Below are 25,513 nucleotides of genomic sequence, written 5' to 3' on the forward strand. Positions count from 1 at the left end.
CGATGCGTTCGGACGCGCGGCCATCGCGCGCGCGCGGAAGCGACGACGTCGCCGATGAGGTCCGACGACCTCCTCGGCCGCCAGCCGGGCGTCCAAACAGAACAAACACTCTTTGAAACGCGAAATTTGATAAAGCGCGCGAACCGGCGACAGGTGGACGGATACGTGGAAAAGATACCGCGCGATACGCTCCGCGCGTCGTCGCATTCCCCGTCGCGCCCCAACCCCGGGAACGACCCCTCGCGCGCGCGCGCGAAAGGCTCACACGCCCTCGACTCCGACATGGCCTTCGCCGTCGCCTTCGCCGTCGCCTCCCGCGCCGCCGTCCCCGCGGTCGACCGATCGATCGCGCGGTCGTCGTCGTCGCCGCGCGAAATATCGTCGTCCGCCTCGATCGCGATCCGCGGGGTCGCGCCGCTCCCGACGCGCGTCGTCCGCCGCGCGAGCGGCCGCGCGAGATCGCTCGCGTGCCGAGGTGCGCGACGACGGCCGGCAGCGCTTATCTTTCGCTTCTCGCTCGTGGAGCATCACACCGCGCCTCGCGAACGACGACGAGACGCGCGCACCCGTCCGACCATCCGTCGCGCGCTCGATCGATCGATGTCAACTTCGAGCTCGACCCCGGATTAATAATCCAAATCCAAATCCAAATCCAAATCCAAATCCATTCTCGCTTCTGTTCTCATCGCGCCCTCTTCCCGCTCGCTCGTCGCAGCGTCCGTCCCGAGGGAGATCGGCGTCCTCGCGCTGAGAGTCACCACCGGTGTCTTCATGGTCCACAACGGCCTGGACAAGCTCGCGGACCCGGAGGGGTTCGGGAAGTTCGTCGTGGAGCCGTACCTAGGATTCCTCCCGCACGACGACCCTCTGACGTGGACGAACTGGGCGTACCTCGCCGCGGGAGGTAAGCGCTTCACGGCCACACGATCTTCCACGTCATCAATCGCTGACCAATCCAATGCGCTGACTGACGCCACCGTTCCTCCCTCCGTCCAATCAAAATCAAATCGACGCGACGCGATCGATCGCAGCCGAGCTCGCGGGCGCCGCGGGGCTCACCCTCGGGTTCCTCACGCGTCTCTCCGCGTTGACGCTCACGACCACGATGGGCCTCGCAGTGTATTTCCACATCGCGCAGAGCGGCCTCGAGGGGTTCCCGCTCGCGGTCGTGGAGAAGCATCAGTACGCGTACGAGACCGCGGCGCTGTACGCGGCGGTGTGTTTCTACTTTTTCTGCGCCGGCGGCGGCGCGGTGAGCGTCGACAACCTCACGAAGAAGAGCGAGGATTGACGACGAGCGCCGTCGACTCTCGTCCGGTCCTGTCTATGCGCCTTATAGACTGTGTAACGGCTGAATTATGAACGTTTCGTCGTCCTCGTTCGTCACAACTTGAACCCCGAGCACCTACGAGCTATCGCGATCGTCCGCGGCGTCCAAAAGCCTCTCCTCCGCGCCGTCTCCTCCGCGCTCGACGTCCGCCGGCGAGACTGGTTCCCATACGCTCCCGTTCGCGCGTCGCGCGTCGTTCCTCGAGGAAACACTCCCGCCGCCGCCGCCGGCGCCGCCGCCGCGCCGCGACCTCCCGCGCCGCCCCGCCCCCACCGCGTGATGCGTCACTCCCAACACCCCCGAGTAACTCACCAGCGACGACGACGCCTTCAGCGACCCCGCCGGAAACGTCGGGTCCGGCGGATCCTCCTCCGCCGCCGCCGCCGCCGCCGCGCGCAGCCTTCCGGTGATGCTGTCCGGCGGCGTGAGCGTGACGCTCTCCGACCCGCCGCCCGACCCGCCGCCGAGCAGCGTCTCCGTCTCCGTCTCCGTCGGCGGCGGCGGCGGCGTCGGCGGGCCCAACACCAGCCTCGTCATCGCCTCGCGTTCGAACACGCGTTCTCTCTCCGCCGCGTCGCCGCGGCCGTACCTGAGGGTCGTTCCATACAACGCGACGTCGGGGGGGAGTTGAAAGGCGTCAGTTGGAGTTGAAGGCGTCGAGGGCGGGGATTGAACGCGAGGGACCCTGGGTGGAGAGAGACGACGGCAAAAGTCCTTAAGGATCGGCGTTCACCACGCCGACGCGGTCGTATGGGGACCAGTGTGTGGGACACGTACGTCAACGTCCCGCCCACGCCGAGCGCTATCCCGCCCAGAATCCCCCACGAGTACGTCCCCCACGCCTCGCCCGCGAACGACGTCTGCGAGCTGTACCGCAGCGCGATCGCGAGCGCCCAGACGAGGATAATTCGCGACGTCTCAACGCTCGTCCGCGTGGACACGCCGACGACTTTTGAGACGCTCAGTCCGACGTAGTTGTACGCGATCTGGGGGTACACGTGAGTGATGATTCATCGGGCGGCGTTCATCGGTCAGCGTTGAATTGAAACCGGCGTCTCGCCGGTCGAGCGTCGAAAGGCGCGCGCGCGCGGGGCGGGCGAAGAGATACGTCCTTAAGAAACGACGCGCGACGCGCGAACGGGAGCGTATGGGAACCAGTCACGCGCCATGGACGCGGTCAACGCGGCGACGAACGCGAGCAGATGCGGCGTCGTCCTCAACATCACGAGCGAATCGAGCGTGTTTTCGAGGCACCCGCCGACGTCGTCGCCCGGGAGGAGAAACTGCGCGGCCGGGAGGACGACGACGCAGTGGAGGCACAGGCCGATGACGCCTTGGAGGCCCACGAGCGCCATCGGAGGGAGCGACGCGCCCGCCTCAGCAGACGCGGGCGCCAGGAGGACGGACTCCGTCGTGAGCGTCAGCGCGTTCACGAGCTGCGACGCGAGGACGAGCGCGATGCCGACGGCGAGCTCGTGGACGCTCTCCGGGTCCGCCTGGGGATGGACGCGGAAGGACGGACGGAGAGAAGGAGGAGGAGGAGGAGGGTTACGTACGACGTGTCGGCGTTTGGCGCCCGCCAACAGAAAAAAAAAAAACCAAAAAGCGAACCCAAAAAAACGGCACGGCGCGGCGCGTCGACTTCGACGCGGACGCTTCGACGACGCACGCACCAACACCGTGGACGCCGCGACGAGCGCGACGGACGCGAACGCGAGCGCGATCGCCAGCTTGTGCGTCGGGTTCAGCCGCCGCAGCGCGCACGTCGCCGCGAGCGTCGCGGCGAACAACAGCTGCGAGTGTCGCAACGCGAGGAACGACGACGCTGGCACGCGAAGGAGCCCGTGCCACGCGAGCGACACGCCCACGAGATCGAGCGCGGCGACGGGGGTCAGCCGCGCGCACGTCGTCGCGACGTCGCGCGCGGACGCGGACGCGGACGGCGGCGGCGACGTCGAAGAGGCGGCGCCGTCGAAGAGGCGGCGGCGACGCGTCGAGATCGCCGCGTTCGGGCTCCCGCGCGGCGTCGAGAGGAGCGACGCGTCGTCGTCGTCGTCGTCGGTGCCGTCCTCGCTTCTTCCGCCTCTCCGCCGTCGCCGCCGCCGCGGTCGCGCGCGCTCGCGGACGTGGAACGCGTGCGCGGGGAGACACGCGGCCATCGCGAGGAAGCTCATCAGCGTCACGAACAGCGGCTTCCTGAACGCGCGGTTCAACTCGCCGACGGGACCGCCGCCGCTCGCGTCGTCGCCGTCGCCGTCGCCGTCGCGCTCCCACGCGAGTCCGTCGCCGCGGACCTCGTAGACGAGTTTCCCGCACAGCGCGACGATGACGCCGTAGCCGAGCAGCGCCGCCGCGCCGACGCGCGCGAGGACGCGGCGCGCGTAGAGGAGCTCCAAGGACGCGCGCGTCTCCGTCTCCATCGCGCGCGCGCTCCCTCCTCGGCAGCCTCCGCCGCGCGCGCGAAGTGTTCGACGGTCGAGTTCTGAATAATGATGTCAGCGAAGGTCGTCCTCGAACTTTTCTGAAGTCCTCAACGATGCGGCGTCTGTCTGGTTCGGAACGCCGAGGCGCTGGGCCGCGGGCGGGCAGAAGACGCGGCGCGAGCGGGCCGCGACGCGGGCGCACGCGACGCGCGCGCGCGGTCGCGGGGAGAGGCGCGCGCTCGCGACAGATCTCGGAGGAGTGACGGCGCGAGGCGGAGGCGTTTGAGAGCAGAGCGCGCGCGCGCGTCGTCGTCGTCGTCGTCGTCGTCGTCGTTCAAACGATCGGACCTTCCAAGAGAAACAGACGAGGAACGACCGATCGATCGATCGAGGCCATGCAGGCGAAGACGCCGAAGGCGCGCCCGTTCGGGTCGAACAGGCAGACCCCGGTCGCGCCGCACACGGCGCCGCACCTCGTCACCGCGCGCAAGGACGGCGACGGGTGGACGACCGGCGGAAGCGAGAGCAGCGCGACGGGCGGCGCGCGCGACGACGACGACAGTCCGTTCGACTCGGCGTACTACCACCGCGGAGGCGGCGGCGCGCGCGCCACCGCGGCGCGGACGGAGGGAAAGCCGCCGCCGACGCTGTCGAAGCGCCTGTACCGCGCGATGTTCGGCGCGGTGCACAACACGCCGGAGACGGTCGCGAACGAGGCGCTGGCGACCGCGACGCACTGGTTCAACCCCGAGGCGTACACGCGAGAGAAGCGGATCTGGGTCGCGCAGCAGCGAAGGCTGGCGAGCGACGGGCAGGTGCGTTCTATCTCACACTGGTCCCCATACGACCGCGTCGGCGTGGTGAACGCTGATCCTTAAGGACTTCGCCCGGCGCATCTCTCCGCGCACCCCTCGCTTTCGATCCCTGCCCTCGACGCCTTTCAACTCTGCTTCTGACGCCTTTCAACTCCACCCCGACGACGCTTTCGCAGCTCCCGGGCCGAGGGCCGCCGATCGACTCCGCGTTCGAATACTTCATCGTCGCGGGGCTGCCCACGACCGCGGACGTCAGCGCGGTCGCGACGAGCGCCAAGGCGGCCAAGGCGGCGCGGCTCGCGGGCGCGGAGGTGCCCGTGAGCGACCCCAAGTCGGAGCGGCACTACCGCGGCGTCTCCGGCGACACGTTTCCCGCGGAGATCCTCTTCTCGTATCCGCCGAGCGAAACCCCGCTGCCGTTCGAGTCCATCGACGCGTTCTGTTTCCCGCACGGCGTCGAGCCGAAGCTCGTGGAGCGCACGCCGTCGATGAGCGGCGTGAACGACGTCGTCTACGGACAGAGGCATCTCACCGCGGACGACAAGAGCTTCGTGTTTACTCTGCGGGTCGGAGAGACCGGGGAAGAGGTGCGTTCTCTCTCACACTGGTTCCCATACGACCGCGTTCGCGTGGTGAACGCCGATCCTTAAGGACTTTCGCTGTCGTCTCTCTGCGCCCACACCTCGCTTTCAATACCCTTCCTCGGCGCCTTTCAACTCCACCTGACGCCTTTCAACTCCACCCCGACATTCGCTCGTATGGAACGACCCCGAGACGCTGTACGGGGTGTGCTGCTACGTCGAGGAGCTCGTGCAGAGGGAGCCGGGGATGATCGCCGCGGCGAAGTGGGCGGTGGGGTGCGGCGCGGGCGCGCATGGGGAGGACGGCGCGGGCGCGCATGGGGAGGACGGCGCGTCGACCGGCGGATCCCGGGGGTCGGGGGACGGAAAGAAGGGTTCGAAGTCGCGGCGGTATCTCATCGCGGCGGATCGGTGTTATTGCTTGATCTCGCGCGTGCCGTTCTTCTCGCTGCACTTTGAAGTGCTGCACGCGATGTTAGGGATGGAACGGTTGGAGAGGATACGCGCGTGCGTCGAGGAGATGATGAGCTTGGACGACGACGACCACGGGTGCTCGGAGGGAGAGGAGGAGGCGGACCGGGACCGACCGGCGGCGGCGGCGGCAGAGGTGAGACTGCTTCCCATACGACCCCGTTCGCGTGGTGCACGCCGATCCTTGAGGACTTTTCCCGTCGTCACTCTTCACCCGCGCTTCCCTTTCAACGTTTGACCGGTAAGACGTTCAACTGACCGATCGCTTCACCCACGCAGGCGACGGCAGCGGCGACGGCGAATCCGAATCCGAATCCGAAGCGGCCGTCGCCGATCGTGGGCAGGAAGCTCACATTCGCGGAGGGCGGCGACGCGGACGCGGACGCGGACGCGGACGGCGACGGCGACGACGAGCCGAGGACGCCGGACGCGACCACCGCCGGAGCCGCCGGGTTTGGCTCCCCGGTGGAGATGAAGTCGCAGCCGGCGGGCGAATTGAAAGGCGTGACGTTCGCCACCACCCCGCCGCCGCCGCCGCCGCCGCCGCCGCCGCCGGTGGTCCGCGACGCCGACGCGACGGCCAAGCTCGCCGCCGCGCCGGATGCGATCATCGCGAACGCGTGCGACTCTCTGAAGATTCTGTGCGCGTACAAGAAGATGCCGTTGCCCGAGATCGGCGCGAGCGTGACGTTCGCGCCGTTGTCGGAAGACGCGCCGTCGATCACGTTCACGCGGCGCGTCCCGGACGAGAGCACGTCGACGACGAGAGCCGCGGCGGAGAGGGAGAGGGCGGCAGCGGCGGCGGCGGCGGCGGGGGTCAGCGGACTCGGACTCGAGGGGGGCGGGGGCGACGGTTCACGTTCCGAGGATACGAGTACTACGAAGGAAGACGAAGAGACGCGCCGCGAAGAGGAAGACGAAGAGGAAGACGACGACGACGACGAAGAGGACGTACGGCCGTCGACGCCGCCCGCGGATCTCTCCGAGCCGTCGTGGAAATCGCCCTCGGTGCTCCGCCGCGCGAAACGCAGAGGGAATAACGCCGGGAAAACCCAGCCTACTCCGACGCGTCCGCCGCGACAGCCGCCGCGCGTCGTCATCACGCCCGCCGAGGAGGCGTCCCACCTCGAGACGTGGACCGTCGCGGCGCTGTGCCGCTGCCTCTCCCTGGAGAATATTCTCCTCGTCCTCAACGGCGCGCTGCTGGAGAAACAGATGGTCGTGCTGTGCCCGAACCTGGGCGAGCTCAGCGCGTGCGTGCTGAGCGTCGCGGCGTTGCTGCGACCGCTGCGGTGGCAGGCGCGTTCGAGTCACACTGGTTCCCATACGACCGCGTCGGCGTGGTGAACGTCGATCCTTAAGGACTTTGCCCGGCGCATCTCTCCGCCCACCCCTCGCTTTCAATCCCCGCCCTCGACGCCTTTCAACTCTGCTTCTGACGCCTTTGAACTCCACCCCGACTTTCGCGGTGGCAGTCGCTGATGCTGCCGGTGTTGCCGCAAGACATGATCTCGTTCTTGGAGGCGCCCGTGCCGTTCGTCGTGGGCGTGCAGCACAAGACGTCGGAGGTGCGGCGATGCACGAAGGACTTATCTCGCGTCAACGCGTACAAGGACACGGTGAAACTGCGCGGGCACACGCCGGCGTTGCCGCGGTTGAAGGAGTTAAGCGCCGTCTTGCGGCCGTTGCACTACGCCGTTCAGGTCGCGATGCGTGGCTCGCGGCGGCATCCGATCGCGGAGCCGAGCGGAGAGGCGCGGATCGCCGCGCGAGCGTTTCTGTCGGCGTGGAGAGAGTACCTCGCCGCCGTCGTCGCCAACTTGCGCGCGTACGCCATCACCGAGGTCAACGCCGACGAGGAACGCGTGTCCATCCTACTGAAGGATTCGTTCGTGGACTCGTTTAGCAGAACCGACCGCGCGTTCATGCGCGCGTTCTGCGAGACGCAGATGTTCGACGTCTTCGCGGACGAGGCGCTGAAGAGCTGACCCGCGGAGAGGGGCGACGAGCGCGATGGAACGACGACGACGGACGGGGCGAGTCGAGTCGAAGGGCGGCGCGGGGCGAGGCGACGATTCCGTCTTGAAGTACACGTGTAGTTTTCCGCGCCGGACTCATCGCGCGTCCTTCCGAATTCAATTCGAGAATAAAAAGGGCGGCGAATACGCGAGACGCGTCATCGAACGCGCGCACGATACGACATCACGCGTCGCGCGGCGTCCCACCCTACATAAACACGTCATCTTCGCCCGCCCCTCACCGCTTCTTCACGGTAATCTCCCTCGGCCCCCGCGCGGCGCCGTCGCCCGCGTTCCCGACGCCCGCGGCGACGACGACGGCGTCGGCGCTCGTCACGACGCCGTGGCACAACACGCCGTCGACGCCGCTCACCTCTTCCGCCACCTGATACGCGCTCGCGGGCTTACCGAACAAAACGAAACCGTCGTCCCATCGCCGTTTCGTGAGCGGGTTCTCGAAGATCAAGTCCACGATCGTGTGGGAGCCGTCGGGGGAGACGTACGGGACTTTGCCGCCGCGCGGGTTCGCGCCCTCCTCGGCGCCGCGACGCCAAACCTGGGCGTTCATGGGGTGGTTTCATCGGTCAGGATTGAATCGGTTGAAACGTCTCACCGGTCGAGCGTGGAAACGCACGCCACGCGCGGGCGAAGAGCGACGACGGGAGAGAAAGTCCTTAAGGAACGGCGTTCATAACGCGAACGGGAGCGTACGGGGACCAGTCTCACCTCCGCGTCGCCGAGGAGCAGATCGTCGAGCTCCTCCGCGCACTCCTCCCACGCGTCGGCCCCCGCGACGATCGCGACCGGGACGCTCCCTCCGATCGGTCCGATCGCGTCCTGAAGCGCGTCGGTCAGCAGGATCACCTTTCGCGATTTATCGAGCACCTCTCGCGTCAGCGGCAGGTTCGGCTGCACCGGCTTCTGCGGGTCGTTGAAAGGCGTCGGTCGTCGGAGTTGAAAGGCGTCGAGGGCGCGGATTGAAACCGAGGGATGGTGGGCGGAGAGGGCGGAGAGATGCGACGGGCGAAGTCCTCAAGGATCGGCGTGCACGACGCGAACGCGGTCGTGTGTGGACCAGTGTAATACTAGGACGCGCCTGCGCTCTCCCGACGATGGCGACGACGCCGTCCACCACGGCGTCGTCGTCGTCCCAACCCTCCCCGCACGACACCTCGTCCGGCTCCAAGATGGTCACGTCCACCACCTTCGCGAAATCGCTCGATTGGATCGGCACGCCCGCGACCGCGGCCTCTTTCGCCGCGAGCGTGCCCGTCGGGACGACCGCGACATCCGTCAGCGACTGTCGCGGGTAATTGTCCATACAGAGCGAACGTCGGGGTGGAGTTCAAAGGCGTCAGAAGCGGAGTTGAAAGGCATCGTGGCGCGTCGGGATCGAAAGCGAGGGACCCTGGGCGGAGAGAAACGCCGGGAGAGAAAGTCCTTAAGGATCGGCGTTCACCACGCCGACGCGGTCGTATGGGGACCAGTGTCAGATAGAACGCACCTCGTCGTTCAACCTCTCGTGGATGCGATCGAGCGCCATCGACGTCATCGCGCCGTGGCCGATCCCGACGCGGTCGCCGCTCTCCACGTGCGCGTCGATCGCGCGGTTCGCCGCCGCGCGGAGCGCATCCTCGAACGACGCGTCGGAGGCGGAGGAGGAGGACGCGACGGCGACGAGGCGGCGGCGACGGCGGCGCGTCGACGACGACGACGAGCGGACGAGGCGGTGGTGACGGAGACGCGTCGACGACGACGACGACGACGACGACGCGGTCGCGGTCGCGGCGGCGCGGCGGAGCGCGCGCGGCGTGGACGCCATCGTCGCGGTGGACGGCATCGCGCGGGACGCCGCGGTCGGGTCGTCGCGTGCGGAGCGCGCCGTGGAAAGGATAGAGTTGATGCTGACGCGATGAGCAGATCTGAAGAATCATTCTTCACTCCTCGCCGCGCGACGATGTCCGGGGACCCGCCGCCGCCGGTGCACCCCGGCGGCGCGACGGCCTCGCCGCCCGCGGCGCCCTCCGCGCCGTCGCCGCCCTCCGCCGCGCCGTCGTCGTGGCTGGACAACCTCCGCGCGACGGACTGGAGGGCGACGACGGGTCGGCTCGCGGAGGCGACCGCCAGCTTCGCGTCCACCGCGGGCGAGAAGCTCGCGCCGCTGGCGTCGTCCGTCGCGGACGGCGCGCGCGAGATCCGCGACGGCGCCGGCGCCGCGCTCGCGGCGGGCGCCGCGGACGCCGCGGCCGCGCTGAAGGCGGACGCGGACCGCGCGGCGAACCTCGAGCCCCGGCGCGGAGGAGGAGGAGGATCCGGAGGATCCGCCGCGGACCATCGAGGCTCCTCCGGATTCAAGCCCGCGAGCGCGATGCCGTCCGGCGACGCGCCCTTCGTGCGCATCCCGATGTCCAGCGCGATCAAGCTCAAGCTCCTGGACAAGCACGATCTCGTCGCGCTCGACGCGAAGCACGCGGAGGAGATGGCGGAGATGCACGCGGAGATCTACGCGCTGCGCGCGGTGGCGACGCGCGCGATGGGGGGAGACGCGGGCGCGGTGGACGAGCTCGTGGGATCGGAGAGAGACGCCGCGAGCGCCGCGCTGAGGACGGCGGACGACGGCGTCGCGCGCGTGATGCTCGTCGCCGCGAACGCGCGGTTGAAGGAGGCGGTGGGAAGGGCGACGCGGTTGGAAGAGGAGCTGGCGCGTTCCGCGGCGAGGAGGGGGAGGGCGGCATCCCGGGAGGAGGAGGAGGAGGAGGAGGAAGACGCCGCGGCGACGGCGGCGGGAGACGGCGGTCGCGCGGTGACGCTGGTCGTCAACGTCCTCGGCGACGCGCCGTCTTCCTCCTCCCCGTCCCCGTCCCCGTCCGCCGCCGCGTCCGGTGACAAGAAGGACGAGGTCGTCGCGAAGCTCAAGAAGCGCATCGCGCACCTCGAGAGCGACTTCAAACGACGCAAGGCGCTCGAGGACTCCAGGTTGGAAGAATACGGAAACCTCATCCGCGCGGACGCCGCGGCGAAGACGAAAGCCGCGGTGACGGAGGCGACCGACGCGGGGAATCTCCGCGTCGCGAAGCTTGAGACCGCGCTCGGGGACGCGACGCGCGCCGCCGAACGCGCGCGCGCCGAGGCGGCCGCGATCGAAGAAGACGCCAAGGCGAGGGAACGCCGCGCCGACGCGAAAGGTGCGTTCTCCTTCACACTGGTCCCCGTACGACCGCGTCGGCGTGGTGAACGCCGATCCTTAAGGACTTTTCCACCCGGCGTGTGTTTCTCTCTGCCCACCCCTCGCTGGTTTCGATCCCCGCCTTCGATGCCTTTCAACTCCGACTGACCCTTTGAACTCCACCCCGACTTTCGCTCAAGTCGCGGCGGTGGAATACGCGCGCGAGGAGACGCGATCGAAAGCCGAGGAGCTGAAGCGACGGCTGGACATCGCGAACGACGCGCTCGCGGACGCGGAGATGCGCGCGGAAGAGGCGGAGGCCGCGACGGAGGCGTACAAGCACGAGATGGCGCTCGAGGTGGAGGCGGAGGAAGGCGCAGGGGGGGACGAGGGCGGCGGCGGCGGCGGCGGCGGCGGCGGCGGCGCGAAGGACCTCGCGAAGGACCGCGCGCGTCTCGCCGCGTCCCTCGACGCGGCGACGGCGCGCGGCGACGAGCTCGCGGCCGCGCTCGACCTCGAGCGGAACAAGACCGCGTGGCTGGAGGATGAGCTCGAGCGCGCCGCGAGAGGGTCCGAGGCGACCGCTTCCGCGTCGGCGTCGGCGTCGGCGTCGTCGGCGTCGTCGGCGGCTGCGGCGGAGAAGGAGAGAAAAAAAGCCGAGACGGCGGCGTTGCTGTCGACGTCGCGCGGGTCCGGGTCGTCGTCTGCCGCCGACGTCGAGCGGCTCGCGAAGCTCGCGAGCGACGGCGAGCGCGCGAGCGCGGTGTGCGCCGCGCTCGAGGCTGACCTGGCGCGCTCGAAAGAGGCCGCCGCGAAGGCGAAGGCGTCTCTGGCGGACGCGACGAGTGCGCTCAAGGCGGAGAGAGACGACGGCGAGAGAACGCGCGAGAGGGCGCGCGCGCTGCTCGAGGAGAAAGACGTCGAGATCGACGCGCTGCGACGGAAGCTCCGCGGAGGAGGCGAGGAGAGCGACGCCACTGGTGACGACGCGGCGCCCGGCGGCCGATCGGCGCGCGCCGCGGCGACCGCGACGACGCTGTCCCCCGAGGACTTTCTGTACCTCAGATCCGTCGTTCTCAAATTCGTCGAGGCGCCGAGTTGGGACGCGCAGCAGTCGTTGTTGCCCGTGCTCGCGGCGGTCATGAAGCTCGCGCCGGACGAGAACCGACGGATGATCGCGTCGCGCGCGGCGAACGAGCCGACGGAGGTGTACGTCGCGCGCGCCGCGCCGGAGACGGCGAACAGTCTGTCGGAGATGATGGGCCTCGGGAAGTTTTTCTAGCCATCTTATACTCGTGGGCTGGGCCGGCGCTGAACATCCCGGACGGTGGCCTCTGTATGAGATCTTAGTCTGTTTTTGGCGCGCCTTCGCGTCGTCGTGTCTAGCGCTTACTTACGATTAAGCGACGCGTCGCGCGAGCCGTCTATCTCCTCCTCCTCTCGCTCTGCGCCTCCGGACCCCGCCGCCTTCATCCCAAACCAACTGCTACATTTCCATTTCCATCTCTTCCCCCACCCGTCCATCCCATCCCCCCCGCACCCCCCTCCTCGGTCGTCGCGCGCGTCACTCACGCCGGGTTCTGTAGCACGACGAGGGTGTAATCCTTATCCGGCGCGATCATGATCTCGTGCGACTTGCTCCGCACGCGCAGAAACGTCAGCTCGTTCGTTGGATCCAGCGCGGTCACCACCGCGCGCGCCTTTCGCGCGAAGTGCGTGATCAGCGCCGCGTGCTGCACCGTCTCCGCGTTCTCCAGCGTCGTCTTGATCGGGATCCCCTCGTTGTTGATGATGAGGACGCCGAGGACGCCCTTGTGCGAGTTGATGCGCTTGACCGCCTCCTCGACTTCGTTCACCGCGGTCATCGTGCCCGCCGCGCGTCGTTCGAATGAGCGAATTCCGACGCGAGGGCGGGTTCGCCTCTTGTGGAACTTGCCTGTTTTGGAACGCGGTTTTGACCTCCGCCGCCGCCGCGCGCGAGCGCTGGTACGAATGAAGCCGCGACGCGCGACGCGCGCGAGGACGACGCGCGGAGGAGGACGGGACGCGTGTCCGGAGGCGCGATCGACGCGCTACTCGATGATGGTGATACAACGCCGGTCGTCCGTCGACGCCGGCGCGCTACGTTAGTTAGTGCTGATGATGCTGCTAGTTTTCCCTTCCGCGCCTTATTGTTCGCCCACTGCAACCGTTGGCTTTCGCGGCAGCGATTCCCCCCGCCCTTCGTCGCGCCTACTCGTCCGCGTGCGCCTCCGCGGGATCGTTCGCGATCGCCGCGGTCGCCTCCAGCTGCTGTCGAAGCGTCGCGCGCAAGTCCTGGAACTCGTCGCGCAGCTGCGCCACCTCCGAGTTGAGCGTCTTGCGCAGATCTCCGAGCTCGCCGCGGTACGCCTTGACCTGGTTATCGAGCTTGAAGCGCCAGTCCTGGAGATCTTGCTTCAGGTTGCTCACGCGGCTCAGGAGCTCGTCGCGCGACTCCTGCAGCTCGCCCAGCTGCTTCGTCTCGAGCTCGAGGGAGAACTTCTCCGTGGCGTCGTCCTCCTCCTGCGCGTTTCGTTTCGTTCGATGCCGGCGGGTGGGGGGGGGAGGACGTGAGCGCGCGCGACGAGGACGAAACGAACGAAATGAAATGGTTCCCCCGGGGCGAGTTCGTGGCGTGGGGGGGCGACGCGCGAGGACGACGGACGCGTCGCGCGCGTCGCGCGCGCCGCGGCGAGGGCGAGGAGGAGGAGGAAGAGGCACGCGGAGGAGGACGCACCGGGCCGGACATGTCGAGTGCGGTCCTCGCGCGGCGCGTGCGACGCGAGAGTGACGACGCGAGAGGAGAGAGAGAAGCCTCGCCTCGCTCGACGCGCGGTAGTGCCTTCACGGGTGCCTTCGTTTTCGCTTTCGACGTCGCCTTTCAAAGCACATCGGGAAAGGGAAATTCAAACCGCGAAGTCGCTTTCAACGACGAGGTTTTCGGTTTCAAAAAACCCAACACGGACACGCAGAGAGCGTTCGGTCGGATAAGCGCGCCATCGACCGCGCCATCGTCCGGCGCGCTTCGCACCGCCGCTCGGACCATGCGCGCGTTACTCAGCATCCACGGCGTCGCCGCGGGCGCGGGAACGGACGCCGCGTGCGCGAGCGCGTCGAGGAAACGCTTCGAGCGCGCGGCGACCTGCGCCGATCGCGCGGCGAGATCAGGCGGCGCGTCCGCGCGAGGGTTGCGCGAGCAGCAGCGCTCGTCGCCTCTGGTGCTAGCGAGCGGGGGATCTTCGCGCGGCGTCGTCGCGTCGTCGGCGACGTCGTCGTCGTCGTCGTCGTCGTCGTCGCGCGCGTTAGGACGCGCGCGACCGTCGCGATCGGGAGGGGCGGTCGCCGCGGCCGCCGCGGCCGCGGAGGACGGCGCGGCGACGGGGAAGGAGCCGGAGGATGCCGCGTCCTCGTCCCACCCGGAGACGAGCGACGGCGACGGCGGCGACGACGGCGCGGGGGGTGGCGGCGACGACGAGCCGCCGATCAACGGCGGGTGGGGGGATTTCGACGGCGGGCCGGAGTGGGACGGCGAGGACGACGAGGAGTACGTCGGCGTCGACGAGGTGCGTCCCTCGCGCTCGCGCGATCGCCGCCGCGCGGATCGCCGCAGCGATTCGAGTCGATCGATCCTCCGCGCGCGCTGTCTCGCTCGCCGCCCTAAAAAACAATTCTTCCCTCTCCGCGACCTCTGCCCCCCTCGCGCCCCCCACCCCCCCCCTCCCCTCTAAATAAACCCTAACCCTAATCCTAACCCTAACCATAACCCCCAACCCTAACCCCCCAGGCGACCGCGATGTGTAGTAAGAACGGCGCGACGCTCCCGAAGGACATGGCGGACATCGCGGACGCGGAGGGCGTTCGCGTCGTGGTGATGAAAGATTTTCTGAGATACACCACGTCCGGGCCGCTCGCGGGATTCCTCGCGTGGCTCTTCGCCAAGTACCCCGCGGTGCGCGACCGCGCGCTCGCGGACCCGTGGTTCTTGTACAAGCTCGCGGTGGAGGTGCTCGGCGACGTCGGGCTGGCGGTCGCGGGCGAGGCGACGAGCAGGAACGACGCGTCCGCGTTGGACGAGGCGGAGGCGCGTTCCATCTCACACTGGTTCCCATACGACCGCGTTGGCGTGGTGAACGCCGTTCCTTAAGGACTTTCGCCGGCGCATCTCTCCGCCCACCTCCCGCTTTCAATCCCCGACCTCGACGCCTTTCAACTCCAACTGACGCCTTTGAACTCCACCCCGACGTCGCTTTGAACGATGGAACGACCCAAAGTTTTTCTTGTCCGACGTCGTGTCGTCGGTGTTCTTGAACGGCGCCGTGCTCACGATGCTCTCTCCCGCGGTGACGCTCGGGAAGACCCCGGGCGGGAGGAAGGCGTTGATCGTGAAGTCGCGCATCGGCGGCCGGTTGAACCACTTCATGCGGCTCGTGTTCATGGCGCAGCCTCCGGGGAAGATGCCGGCGTCCATCTTCGCGAAAGCCGGGCACAGAGTCATCCCGTACGCGTGGAAGTGGCGCGGCCTCGCGCTCCTCGCGCAGGGCGTTCGCATAGCCGCCGTCTCCGGCGCGATCGGGTTCGTCGGCCAGGGCACCTCGAACGCCGTCTGCGCGCTCCGCCGAAAGTACTGGAGCGGATCGTACTCGAAGGCGTACGCGGAGACGGTTCGACCCGAGTCGCCGCCGCTGTTGGAGCCCGCCGTCGAGTGGGCGCTCTTCACGGGCACGGACGCCAACTGGCGGCAGCAGGCGATCATCGGCGTCGAGCGCGTGATCGAGGGAGCGGCGAGCGGCGGGGGGAAGGTCTCCTCGATCGTCGCGCGGGCGAGCAGCGCGGCGATTCGAATCGCGAACAACGCGTGGGGGGGCGAGCGGTTCGCCAGTCGCATGCGGCGGATGGAGGACGAGGTCGCGAGACGGCACGGGGAAAGTCCTTAAGGATCGGCGTTCACATCGCGAACGGGGTCGTATGGGAAGCAGTCTCACCTGCGTCTGCGTCTCATCCATCAGCCCCAACGCGTACAGCCCCACCGCGAGACGGCACGGGCGGTACTGAGCCAGCCAGCCCCCACGGCGCGTTCGTGAAAAAAAACTATATTATTGTCTTGAGAGGGAGAAGAGGAGAGCGTTTCGTTTCGTTTCGTTTCGTTTCGTTTCGTCATGAGAGCGAGCGATGTAAACGACGACCCAACAGAGAGTCGTTCCGTTTGGTTCGCGTTCGATACGACATACGCGACTACCTACGACGCCTCCGCGCTCGCCGCCTCCCTCGGCGCGGGCGCCGGGAGCGTCCCCACGCGATCCACCTTCCCCACGAGCCACGGTGGCGCCCTCGCCGGCTTCGGCAGCCCATACTTAAACTTCTGCGGGTAAAACAGCGCCCGCAACCCTAACCGGTTGTAATGCACCGTGACGACGCTCCCGCCGTTTTTCTCGATGGCCTCCTTGGCCGCGGCGCTCACTCGACTCACCTCCACGTTGATCTTCGCGGTGAACGCGTGCCCGTCCATCTCCTTCGCGAGCAGCTTCAGCCCGTTCTTCACCCTGGGATCGATCAGCCGCGCGTCAACGAAGTCCTTCATCGTCAGCGTCTTCGAGACGTCGAGCCTTCCGTCGTCTATCCACTTTTGCAGCTTCCACAAGTTGAGCGGCGTGAACACCATCCTCTTCGGATTGACGAACCCGCGCTTCGGGAGCGTCAGCCGTAAAGGCGTCTGCCCGCCCTCGAACCCGATCCTCGGCGCGCCGCCGCTGCGCGATTTCTGCCCGTTGTACCCGCGTCTGGCCGTCTTCCCCATGCCGCCGCCGCGCCCTCGTCCGACGCGCAGCCGCCACGTCTTCGACCCCGGATTGTCCTTGAGATTCGACAGCGAGATGACACCCTGCGGTGGGATCGGCGACTCGCGCGGGACGAGCGTGCCGTAGCCGCCGTCCTTCCGCTTCCCGTTGCCGCGGTATCCGCGCGAGTATCCGCTCGAGACGCACCCCCACGGAAGGAGCGAGGGCGAGGACGATCCGCCGCGGCGTTGCGTCGCGCGGAGCGTCGAGAGCGTCCACGTCGAGAGAGATCGCGACGCGGAGGAGGAGGAGGAGGAGGAGGAGGAGGATGCGTCGACGACGGATCGACGCGCGTCGGACGCGGCCGCCGCGCGGCGGCGCGCCGTCGCGGCGTGCGCGTTCGCCGCGGGCGCGAGGGACTCGCGCGCGCGTCGCAGGACGCGCCACATCGCGCGCGAGGTGTGAGAGGGGGACGTCGCGCGACGAACCCTAAAAGCATCATCGCATCGCGTCGAGTCTCGAGAAACTCAAACCGACCGACGATTTATAGGAATCTGGTGTCGGCAGTGTCGACGGCGCCGCGCGGCCGTCATGCGGTCGCTCGCCGGCGCGCCGGCGGCGACCGCGCTTCCTCACGCTTCCTCGCGCGCCCTCGCTCGCGCGCGCGCGGTCCGTCCCCGCTCGGCGGCCGTCCCGCGCGGACGTCGTCTCCGACGCGTCGACGACGCGGAACGAAGACGGCACGACGTCGTCCCCAATGCCGCCTCCGTCGTCTCCCCCGCGGATACGATGGAGATATGGTCGCTCCTGACGCTGTGCGCGGCGGGCGGGAACGCCGCGGGCGAGCGCACGGCGCTCGGGCGAGCGCTGTCGGGACCGGTGTGCGCGATGGTGCTCGGCGCGATCCTCTCGAACGCTCACGGTGCGCGCACGCACCCACCGCACCGCCGGGGGTCAACGTTCATCAGTTTGATCGCGCGACCCTTTCAACTGACCGACGATTCAAACCGCCTCAAACGACAGTCCTCCCGCCGCCGGGCGCGCACTACGCCGCCGTCCAATCGCTCGTCGTCGCGCTCGCGACGCCGCTGCTGCTCCTCGGCGCGGACCTCCGAGTAGTCTTCGAGGACACGAAGCGGCTGACGCGCGCGTTCGCGGTCGGAAGCGCCGCGACAGCCGTCGGCGCCGTCGTCGGCTTCGCCGCCGCGCACAGCTGGCTGTCCTCCTCCGGCGTCGCCGGCGCGTTGGGACCCGACGACGGATACAAAGTCGCCGCCGCGCTCGCGGCGAAGAGCATCGGCGGCGGGTTAAACTACGTCGCGGTCGCGAGCGCGCTGGGGGTGTCCGCGAGCGCGATGAGCGCGGGGATCGTCGCGGATAACGTCTTCGCGCTCGTCTATTTCCCAGTCGTCGCCGCTCTCGCGGGGGACGGGGAAAGGGACGGTTTTGAAAGGGAAGATGAAACGTCGATCGTCGCGCCGCCTCCGCCGCCCGCCGTGGACGTCGGTCAGATGCTCGCCGCGCTCGCGCTCGCGTGCGTCGTGTCGACCGCGTCTTCGCGCGTCGCGCCGCCGTCGTTGGGGGCGCTGCCGACGGCGACGGCGTTCACCGTGCTCTTCGCCACGCTCGCGCCGCGACGCGTCGCCGCCTACCTCGCCCCCGCCGGAGATTTGGTAGGGAACGCGGCGCTCTACGTGTTCTTCGCCTCCGCGGGCGCCGCCGGCGGGAGCGTCTCGCAGATTTTTTCCACCCCCGCGTTGTTTCTGTACCTCGGCGTTCTGTACGCGTGCCACCTCGCGATCGTGTGGTTCGCGGGGCACAAGGGTTTGGGCATCGCGAAAGCGGAGGCGCTGATCGGGTCGAACGCGTGCGTGGGCGGGCCCGCGACCGCGGCGGCGCTCGCGCGATCGAAAGGGTGGCGAGCGCTCGTCGCGCCGGGGATTTTGGTCGGGAATCTCGGCAACGCGGTCGGGACGTTCGCGGGGCTCGCGCTCGCCGCCGGGTTTAGGGTCTGGACGCGCGGCGGCGGATGACGGACGATGCCTTCGAGCGCGCCGCGCGTGTATTTTATGTTTAGGTTTAGGATGTGAGGTCTAGCTAGGGCACCGACAGAGCAGACGCTAGAGAGCGCCCGTATCCGCGCTCCTTTCTCTCTCCCGCGCCTTCGAGCGCTCTCGCTGCCACGCTTCGAATCCCGGATGCTTCTTCGAAAACGTCCCCGCGGGAGCGTTCACCGCGGCGATCTCGCTCCCTCTCTCCCCTTCCTCCACCGTCTCGTGCAAGAACGCGATCCTGTCGATGACCTTCTCGCTCGCACACAGCATCCTCGCCGCGCTCGCGGGCTTATCCGCGTACCGCCGAAACGTCCCCGGCGACGCGCGTTCGATCGCGCGCATGCGTTCGCGCACGGTGCCGTCGACGTCCGACGTGAGCAACCTCGGCGCGCGCGTGACCATCATCTCGACGCCTATGTCTTCCACGCCAACCTCGCTCATGAGACGTTTCAGCTGTCTCAGGTTACCCGCGACGTTCCCGCTGACGTTCGTGGAGAGAATCTTCGGGTGCGTCTCGATGAGGTGGATGACGTCCACGTGCGGCAGAAGCACGGAGAGCTCGCGCATCTTCGCCGGCAGCGTGCACGTCATGTCCATCCCGAGCACCTGCGGGTTCCGCTCGATGACCTTCCGCAGGTTGACGTTCGGCAGGAGGTCGCGCAGGAGCCTCAGGCGCTCGATCAGAAAGTCCGGCTCGAAGAACAGCACCTTGGGGAACCGCCCGACGCAGAGTCCGACGTCGATCTCCGAGATGCCGACGGCGCGCCACAGCGAATCCTCCAGCTCCGTCACGCGCTCCACCACCCGTCGCGGGTCGCGGAACAGGCCGCGCTTCCCGCCCTCGCGCACCAGCGACGCGCGGTGCGACGCGCTCGCGACGCCGCACGACAGCCAGAACGCGTCCAGCGCGCGCTTCTGCGACGCCGTGAGCTTCACGCCTCCGCCCGGCGCGGACTGCGCGTCGACGTCCACCTCGTCCATCACCTCCGTCACGCGTTCGAACAGCGCGTCGGCCTCGTGCTCGTCGTAGGAGAGATTTAACGCGGACGGCGTAAACCCTGGCGGCGCGATCGCCTTCCATTCGTCCCCGCGGAGCGCGCGGAGCCGCGGCGTCGCGCGGCGGGGCGTCGCGAGGAGGCGCCGCGGCGACGGCGCGACTTCCCACCGACGACACGACGACGACCACGACGACGCGTTCTCGCATCCTCCTCCTCCTCCTCCTCCTCGCGCCGCGTCTTCGGGACGACGACGACGACCGCGTCCGCGCGCGGCGGCGGCGGCGGCGCACGGCGTCGACGCCACGGCGTGCATGGCGCGACGCGCGGGCGGCGGCGGCGACGACGACGCGCCCTCGCGTCGCGCGTCCGCGCGCCGCGATTTCGCGAAGAGGCGCGACCGAGAGCCTGCCAAACAGAAAGAAAAGCGCGATCGATCAGGATGACAGACCCGCCAGCGCCACGTGGCGCCGCGTCCGAGTCAGCCGTCCGAGTCAGAAAGTCAGTGGGAGTTCTTCGACGCGGCCGCGGCACAATCGAACGCGCGCGCACGCGAACGTTCTGCTCCGCGACACCTCTCGCGCGCCCGCACGCGCGCTCCTCCGCGCCCTCCCGCACCCGCCGCGCCCGCACCGCGACCGCGTCTCGACCGCGCGCGACGCGAGCGAGATTCGAGAAAGATATTCGAGAAAGAAAAAGTATCTCGCGCGATAACGATAACTAACATCATCTTCACCTTCGACTGCGACGACCACATGCAACCGTTCTGGATGGACCCCAACGTGGACGGCGCCGCCGCGCGATCGCCACCCGGACCTCCCGCGCGGTCCCCCGCGGAGCCTCGACACGGGTCGTCGTCGCTGCTCCGCTCGCTCTTCTCGCTGCACGCCCCCCCGAACGAGGTCACGAAGATGCACAACAGCGACTCGTTCTCTCAGCTCCCGTTCGTCGGCGGCGAGGAGGAGGCGCAGGACCACTGGCACGACAAGTGGGAGGCGCACAGACGCACGTCGTTGGACGAGGCGGACCGCGCCGCGGAGCACCGGTCCATGGTGCGCGCGATGACGACGCACGCGGGGACGAAGACGAAAGCCGTCGCCGCGGGGCTCGCCGCGCCGGGCGAGGTCTACAAAACAGCCGCGGCGGCGCCGTTACGCCCTAAACCGGCAACTACCGCGACTAGCACCACGCAGGACGACCCGTGGCGCGCGGTGTTCAACCCGGGAAGGAACATGAACATGCGAGCCGTCGGCGCGTCCAAGTTTGACAAGCCCGTCGCGGGGGACGGCAAGAGCGTGAACCACCACCTCCTGCAGTCGCAGTCCGCCGCGGCTGCGCCGGCGGCGAAGAAAGAAGACGGCTCCGTCAACGCGGAGGACATCTACAAGAGCACGTACTGGGGATGACGCCCTCCTTTCTTTCGCGACGAGCGAGCGACCGCGCCGCCGGCGTTTGTATCCTATTTTCCGTTTTGTACAGAAGTTTGTCCCGCCGACAGCCGAGCGAGAAGCGAGACTCGATATGATTGATGATCAGTCACCGTGTAATAAGTCTTCGTTGTAACAAGAACAAGTCATTCGAACAAGTCATTCGAGCGCGACTACCGCTATAACCTAACTCGTGCGCCTTCGCCCGACCTCGACGCCCGCGCCGTGCGCTCGGCGCGCGTGCGCGGCGACCGCGGCGAGCGAGACGCCGCACTCCGCGCCGCACGCGGGACACCGACGCGCCTTCGGCTTCGCGCGCGCGCCCGCCTCGGCTTTGAAAGGACCGAGGTCGGACGCCGACCCCAGCGCGCGCCGCTCGAACGCGCTCAGCTGGGTCAAGAACCCGGCGTTCGGTCGCACCCCGGGGTGCGCCTCGCGCGCGCGCTCTAAAACCTCGCGCAGCGGCCGTCGCGTCGCGCGAACCAAGTGCTGCGCCACGATCGTCGCGCTTCGACTTTTCCCTTCGAAGCAGTGCACCAAGACGCCGCCTTTGCCTTCGCCTTCGCCTTCGCCTTCGCCTTCGCCTTCGATCGCGTCGGCGATGAACGCGCTCGCGGCTTCAAACGTCGCCGCGATGCCCGTCTCCGGCGTGTCCTCGACCGGCACTCGGCCAAAGTTGAAAGGAGGAACCGCGTCGATCAAAGCGTCGGCGAGGTCGTCGGTGCAGTTCAAGACAGAACGCACCCCGAGCGCGCGCAGCGTGTGCTCCGAATTCGCCGCGAGCGCGCCGCCGAGGTAGATCCTCGGGTGCACCGACGACGGCGCGGCCGTCGCCGCCGCGCGCGCGATCCTCGACCCGCGGTGCGCGAGGTGCGACAGCCGGACCCAGAGCTCGTAGCAGTCGACGACGTCGCGTCCGGTGGCGACGTCGAGGAAACCGGTGCGCATACTAAGGTTAGGCGTCGTCGTCGGCGGCGGCGGGCCCTTAAGGTTATTACCCTTCGCGCCGCGGCGCTGGCGCTGGCGCTTCGCCCACTCGCGGCACCGACGCGCGCACGTCGTCTTCTCCTCGCGCATGACGTCTTCCCAGTCCAGGAGCCACGCGCTCGTGGCCGCGTCGCCCGACCGCGCGTCGCGGTGGACGGCGCGGAGGCGCATCGTGCCGTGACGCGCGAGCGGCGCGGGGAGTTTAGCGCCGGCCCCTTCGGGCTGATGGTCATTCGGTGGATTCGAAGCGTCGCGGCGGTTCGCGTTCGAGAGAGGCGCGAGGCCGACGCGTCGGGCTTCGAGGAGCGCGCGCACGGGCGATCGTTCTTTCGCGGGCCCGGCGGCGGCGTCGGTTCCGTTTTCGCGCTCTTCGCCGCCGCCGTCTTCGTCCTCCTCCTCCTCCTCGGCGGCGCGCATGTCGTCCATGTTTTCGAACAGCATCGATAACGTCTCTCGCAACGCTTCCTCCGTGGACTCGAACAACCCCTGCAACCGCGCCGTCGCGTCGATCGCGGCTCGGACGCCTCTTTGAAACGCCGGGGTCAATCGGTCGCGAACCTCCGTCTCGGCGAGACCGAAGCCGTTGAAACCGCCGAAACCGCCGAGCGCTTCGATCAACGCGTCGCTCGCGGTCGGCGCGTGGTTCCGAAGGAGCTCGACAAACTCCGGTATCTTCTCCGCGTCCGCGCGCGCGCGCATCGCGGGCGGGCGCCGCGGCACCGCCTGGTCGATCGCGACGACGATGGGATCGCCGTCGTCGCCGCCGCCGCCGAGAGAGGGCGCGAGGACGTTTCCGGGATTGCCTAAATGTCGGGGTGGAGTTCATAGGCGTCAGGTGGAGTTGAAAGGCATCGATGGCGGGGATTGAAAGCGAGGGGTGGGCGGAGAGATGCGCCGGGCAAAGTCCTTAATGATCGGCGTTCACCACGCGGACGCGGTCGTATGGGGAACCAGTGTATAGAACGCGCCTCTCCACGCCAGCCGCTCGCACTTCATCCGGTCCGCGTTCCCTAACAGGACGTCCAGGACGAAGACCCTGCCGAGGGCTTCCGCGGCCGCGGCCGATCGCGCGGGGGTGTCGAACGGACGAAGAGGACGATCTGAGGACTCGTCGCCCGCGTCGTCGGCGTTCGCGTTGAGACTGCTTCCCATACGACCCCGTTCGCGTGGTGCACGCCGTTCCTTAAGGACTTTTCCTTTCGGCGATCGCGATCGCGTCGTCGAGAACAACCCTCCTCCGCGGACGAAACGCATCACCAGCGCGGCGTGCTGCGCGCGCAGGCATCCCAGCATCCTCCCCGCGGCGTCTCGCGCGTCGGCGTCGGCGGCGTCGGCGTCGTCGCGCCACTCCGCGACCGCGCGCTCCGCCGCGCGCGTCATCGCGCTCCACTCGTCGAACGACGACGCGCGCGCGTCGCTCTCCTTGTTCGCCGCCGCCGCCGCCGCCGCCGCCGCCGGTTTCCGTCGGAACAGCCGCGTCTCCGGGACGTCCACGCCGAGCGCGGACGCGATCTCGTGCGCGAAGTACTCCGACTGCGCGGCGAGCCTGTCCGAGCAGAACTTCACGACGAGGACGCGCTCGGTCGCTGGCTCGGGCGCGGGTTCGGACGACGGCGGCGGCGGCGACGAAAAAATACAAAAAAACACGGCGCCGCCGCTGTTGACTTCAAACGCGACGCGCGCGTCCGCGTCGTCGTCGCCGTCTCCTTCGGCTTCTCCTCTTCCCCTCGCGCCGAGCGCGGCGACCGCCTCGGACGAAATCACGCTCGCGAGCGCGGACCAGTCGATCGACGCCGCGTCGACGCCGGAGACGTCGCACGCGTCGAGTCTCTCGCGGAGCTTCCGATGCGACGGCGTTGTTGCCATCGGTCGTGACGACGGCGACGACGACGACGACGACGACGACGACGACGCGCGCGCGTCGACGCGCGCGCGCGGCGTCGGCGGCGGCGGCGTCGGAGAGGACGGTTGTTGCGCGCTCGATCGATGACGCGCCTCCGAGGACGCCCCATGCCGCGCGGCGGTCTCCGAGAACACGCGCGCGAACTCGTCCGTCGCCGCGGCGTCGTGGCGCCATCGCGCCTCGATCGCGTCTCGTAGATCTCGAGAGAGTCGTTGACCGCCCGCCAGGCGCGACGCGACGGCCGCGGAGGACGGCGGCGGGAACGTGGAGAGGTGCGTCGGCGGCGCGGCGGAGACGGACGCGGACGCGGCGTGCGGCCGCGACGACGACGCGACCATGACCGAGAGCGAGGCCGCGGCGCCGATTGGACTGACGTCTTGTCGTGACGTCGAAACGGCTGATGAAGAAGAGTCCACTTGCACTTTTGGCAAGACGACTGACGCGAGATTTGTAGTCGTTCCGCTAGGGTTGCCGCCGTGGGCCACCTTCGCCCGCGCGGAAGACGGCGACGCGCGTCTCCGCGGGGCAGGGAGCGTCCTCTGCGCCCGCCGCGGCCGCCCGCGCCGCGCGCGAGGCTCGAACCCGCGCAGCAGGGGAGGCGCGCCGAGGGAGCGCGCCCGAGGCGTCGCTTCGGTTGGTTTTGAAAGCGAGCGAGCACCGAGAGAGATGCCGCCTCTCGGCGCCGTCCTCCTCCCTCGCCGGGCCGCCGCCGCGCCCTCCTCCGCGACGACGCCTCGCGCGTCGTCGTCGCGTCGCGCGACCCCGCGACGCGCGCGGGGCGGCGTCGCGGCGCGACCGCGGCACCGTCTCCCCGCGGATCTTCGCCCGCGCGGCGCGACGAGATTCGTCGTCCGCCGCGCGTCGTCGTCGTCGTCGTCGTTCGACGACCGCCCGCGCGCGCCTCGGTATTACGACGAGGCGGACACGTGGTCGGACGAGCTCGAGTGGGGGGAGTGGCCGACGCGCGGGGGGAGCGACGCGGAGGACGCGACGTCATCGCGCGACCGCGACCGCGGCGACGGCGACGGCGCGGACGACGACGGATGGTGGCGCGAGTCGTCGAGTAGGTCGTCGTTCGCGGACGACCCGTTCGCGCCGCCGACGCCGCCGTCCTCGCTCTTCTCCGGCGACGCCCTCCCCGCCGCGGTCGGCGCCGTCGTCTCCTTCGTCCTGACTATCATCGCGTCCGTCTCCGACGCCACCGCGCGCGTCCTCGCGCGGACCACCCCGCGAGGCGTCCCGATGGCGACGCTACGAACGTTGTCGTATCTGCTGTGGGGGTTCCTCTTCTTCGCGTTGTTCCAACGCGTCGTCGGCGTCGTCGTCCTCGTCGGCGGGCTCGCGCTGCTCGCGGTCGCGGTCGCGCGCGGCGAGGGGATGGGGATGGGACCAACGGGCGCCGGCGTCGGGGATTGGGACCCGCGCGACGGCGGCGACAGAGGGACCGGGGACGCGTGGGGCAGCAGAGCGCGCAACTTTGACGCGTTCAGGGACGCCGACGCGAGACGTCGGCGGCGGCGGCGACGCGAGGATCTCTTCGGAGCGGCG

The 25,513-nt window shown here is 68.9% G+C and overlaps 18 protein-coding genes across 18 annotated transcripts in view; 10 read left to right on the plus strand and 8 right to left on the minus strand.

Moving 5' to 3' along the window:
* Nucleotides 1–54: 54 nt before the first annotated feature.
* On the plus strand, nt 55–1,315 carry MICPUCDRAFT_54089 (uncharacterized protein; the record flags this gene model as incomplete). The annotated part of the gene is made up of 3 exons (XM_003064040.1): nt 55–475; nt 716–904; nt 1,032–1,315. The coding sequence occupies 3 exons, from the start codon at nt 55–57 to the stop codon at nt 1,289–1,291; spliced, it is 870 nt and encodes a 289-aa protein (XP_003064086.1). The 3' UTR covers nt 1,292–1,315.
* A 61-nt stretch (nt 1,316–1,376) lies between these two features.
* MICPUCDRAFT_66396 (uncharacterized protein) lies at nt 1,377–1,867 on the minus strand (the record flags this gene model as incomplete). The annotated part of the gene is made up of 1 exon (XM_003064223.1): nt 1,377–1,867. The coding sequence occupies one exon, from the start codon at nt 1,865–1,867 to the stop codon at nt 1,406–1,408; it is 462 nt and encodes a 153-aa protein (XP_003064269.1). The 3' UTR covers nt 1,377–1,405.
* A 213-nt stretch (nt 1,868–2,080) lies between these two features.
* Nucleotides 2,081–2,305, plus strand: MICPUCDRAFT_54091 (uncharacterized protein; the record flags this gene model as incomplete). Its single annotated transcript, XM_003064041.1, has 1 exon — nt 2,081–2,305. One exon carries the CDS (start codon nt 2,081–2,083, stop codon nt 2,303–2,305), a length of 225 nt encoding a protein of 74 aa, XP_003064087.1.
* Nucleotides 2,306–2,532: 227 nt separating this feature from the next.
* On the plus strand, nt 2,533–3,816 carry MICPUCDRAFT_66397 (uncharacterized protein; the record flags this gene model as incomplete). Its single annotated transcript, XM_003064042.1, has 2 exons — nt 2,533–2,826; nt 3,004–3,816. The coding sequence occupies 2 exons, from the start codon at nt 2,533–2,535 to the stop codon at nt 3,814–3,816; spliced, it is 1,107 nt and encodes a 368-aa protein (XP_003064088.1).
* A 332-nt stretch (nt 3,817–4,148) lies between these two features.
* MICPUCDRAFT_49148 (uncharacterized protein) lies at nt 4,149–7,781 on the plus strand (the record flags this gene model as incomplete). The annotated part of the gene is made up of 5 exons (XM_003064043.1): nt 4,149–4,568; nt 4,745–5,155; nt 5,343–5,756; nt 5,900–6,886; nt 7,144–7,781. 5 exons carry the CDS (start codon nt 4,149–4,151, stop codon nt 7,606–7,608), a joined length of 2,697 nt encoding a protein of 898 aa, XP_003064089.1. The 3' UTR covers nt 7,609–7,781.
* A 95-nt stretch (nt 7,782–7,876) lies between these two features.
* On the minus strand, nt 7,877–8,959 carry MICPUCDRAFT_54095 (uncharacterized protein; the record flags this gene model as incomplete). The annotated part of the gene is made up of 3 exons (XM_003064224.1): nt 7,877–8,194; nt 8,365–8,559; nt 8,714–8,959. 3 exons carry the CDS (start codon nt 8,957–8,959, stop codon nt 7,877–7,879), a joined length of 759 nt encoding a protein of 252 aa, XP_003064270.1.
* A 168-nt stretch (nt 8,960–9,127) lies between these two features.
* On the minus strand, nt 9,128–9,460 carry MICPUCDRAFT_54096 (uncharacterized protein; the record flags this gene model as incomplete). The annotated part of the gene is made up of 1 exon (XM_003064225.1): nt 9,128–9,460. One exon carries the CDS (start codon nt 9,458–9,460, stop codon nt 9,128–9,130), a length of 333 nt encoding a protein of 110 aa, XP_003064271.1.
* A 135-nt stretch (nt 9,461–9,595) lies between these two features.
* MICPUCDRAFT_43336 (uncharacterized protein) lies at nt 9,596–12,086 on the plus strand (the record flags this gene model as incomplete). Its single annotated transcript, XM_003064044.1, has 2 exons — nt 9,596–10,823; nt 11,005–12,086. 2 exons carry the CDS (start codon nt 9,596–9,598, stop codon nt 12,084–12,086), a joined length of 2,310 nt encoding a protein of 769 aa, XP_003064090.1.
* A 286-nt stretch (nt 12,087–12,372) lies between these two features.
* Nucleotides 12,373–12,669, minus strand: ODA-LC7 (flagellar outer dynein arm light chain 7; the record flags this gene model as incomplete). Its single annotated transcript, XM_003064226.1, has 1 exon — nt 12,373–12,669. The coding sequence occupies one exon, from the start codon at nt 12,667–12,669 to the stop codon at nt 12,373–12,375; it is 297 nt and encodes a 98-aa protein (XP_003064272.1).
* A 200-nt stretch (nt 12,670–12,869) lies between these two features.
* On the minus strand, nt 12,870–13,602 carry MICPUCDRAFT_30248 (uncharacterized protein). The gene is made up of 2 exons (XM_003064227.1): nt 13,563–13,602; nt 12,870–13,348 (listed from the first exon to the last, which is right to left on the minus strand). Exons 1-2 carry the CDS (start codon nt 13,572–13,574, stop codon nt 13,037–13,039), a joined length of 324 nt encoding a protein of 107 aa, XP_003064273.1. The 5' UTR covers nt 13,575–13,602; the 3' UTR covers nt 12,870–13,036.
* A 267-nt stretch (nt 13,603–13,869) lies between these two features.
* On the plus strand, nt 13,870–14,553 carry MICPUCDRAFT_54100 (uncharacterized protein; the record flags this gene model as incomplete). The annotated part of the gene is made up of 1 exon (XM_003064045.1): nt 13,870–14,553. One exon carries the CDS (start codon nt 13,870–13,872, stop codon nt 14,551–14,553), a length of 684 nt encoding a protein of 227 aa, XP_003064091.1.
* Nucleotides 14,554–14,618: 65 nt separating this feature from the next.
* On the plus strand, nt 14,619–16,025 carry MICPUCDRAFT_54101 (uncharacterized protein; the record flags this gene model as incomplete). Its single annotated transcript, XM_003064046.1, has 2 exons — nt 14,619–14,960; nt 15,097–16,025. The coding sequence occupies 2 exons, from the start codon at nt 14,619–14,621 to the stop codon at nt 15,757–15,759; spliced, it is 1,005 nt and encodes a 334-aa protein (XP_003064092.1). The 3' UTR covers nt 15,760–16,025.
* A 153-nt stretch (nt 16,026–16,178) lies between these two features.
* On the minus strand, nt 16,179–16,697 carry MICPUCDRAFT_7632 (uncharacterized protein; the record flags this gene model as incomplete). The annotated part of the gene is made up of 1 exon (XM_003064228.1): nt 16,179–16,697. A coding segment is annotated over one exon (519 nt), but the record flags the coding sequence as incomplete, so codon positions are not given.
* Nucleotides 16,698–17,388: 691 nt separating this feature from the next.
* MICPUCDRAFT_54103 (uncharacterized protein) lies at nt 17,389–18,632 on the plus strand (the record flags this gene model as incomplete). The annotated part of the gene is made up of 2 exons (XM_003064047.1): nt 17,389–17,521; nt 17,623–18,632. The coding sequence occupies 2 exons, from the start codon at nt 17,389–17,391 to the stop codon at nt 18,630–18,632; spliced, it is 1,143 nt and encodes a 380-aa protein (XP_003064093.1).
* An 87-nt stretch (nt 18,633–18,719) lies between these two features.
* On the minus strand, nt 18,720–19,964 carry MICPUCDRAFT_43339 (uncharacterized protein; the record flags this gene model as incomplete). The annotated part of the gene is made up of 1 exon (XM_003064229.1): nt 18,720–19,964. One exon carries the CDS (start codon nt 19,962–19,964, stop codon nt 18,720–18,722), a length of 1,245 nt encoding a protein of 414 aa, XP_003064275.1.
* A 227-nt stretch (nt 19,965–20,191) lies between these two features.
* On the plus strand, nt 20,192–21,231 carry MICPUCDRAFT_54105 (uncharacterized protein). Its single transcript, XM_003064048.1, has one exon. It carries the CDS (start codon nt 20,419–20,421, stop codon nt 21,052–21,054), a length of 636 nt encoding a protein of 211 aa, XP_003064094.1. The 5' UTR covers nt 20,192–20,418; the 3' UTR covers nt 21,055–21,231.
* A 1,752-nt stretch (nt 21,232–22,983) lies between these two features.
* MICPUCDRAFT_54107 (uncharacterized protein) lies at nt 22,984–24,303 on the minus strand (the record flags this gene model as incomplete). The annotated part of the gene is made up of 1 exon (XM_003064230.1): nt 22,984–24,303. One exon carries the CDS (start codon nt 24,301–24,303, stop codon nt 22,984–22,986), a length of 1,320 nt encoding a protein of 439 aa, XP_003064276.1.
* Nucleotides 24,304–24,883: 580 nt separating this feature from the next.
* MICPUCDRAFT_49152 (uncharacterized protein) overlaps nt 24,884–25,513 on the plus strand; it is a gene marked incomplete at its 3' end in the record, with an annotated part of 1,892 nt that continues 1,262 nt past the window's right edge. Inside the window, exon 1 of the mRNA XM_003064049.1 lies at nt 24,884–25,498. Within this exon, the coding sequence (XP_003064095.1) occupies nt 25,208–25,498 (291 nt within the window). The 5' untranslated portion in view covers nt 24,884–25,207. The remainder of the gene's footprint in view (nt 25,499–25,513) is intronic.

Source organism: Micromonas pusilla (genome assembly GCF_000151265.4).
Source record: "Micromonas pusilla CCMP1545 genomic scaffold MICPUCscaffold_16, whole genome shotgun sequence".
NCBI classification, from domain to species: domain Eukaryota; kingdom Viridiplantae; phylum Chlorophyta; class Mamiellophyceae; order Mamiellales; family Mamiellaceae; genus Micromonas; species Micromonas pusilla.

Coding starts and splice junctions, on each gene's coding strand:
- MICPUCDRAFT_54105 (XM_003064048.1), top strand. CDS start 20,419: ATGGACCCCAACGTGGACGGCGCCGCCGCGCGATCGCCACCCGGACCT.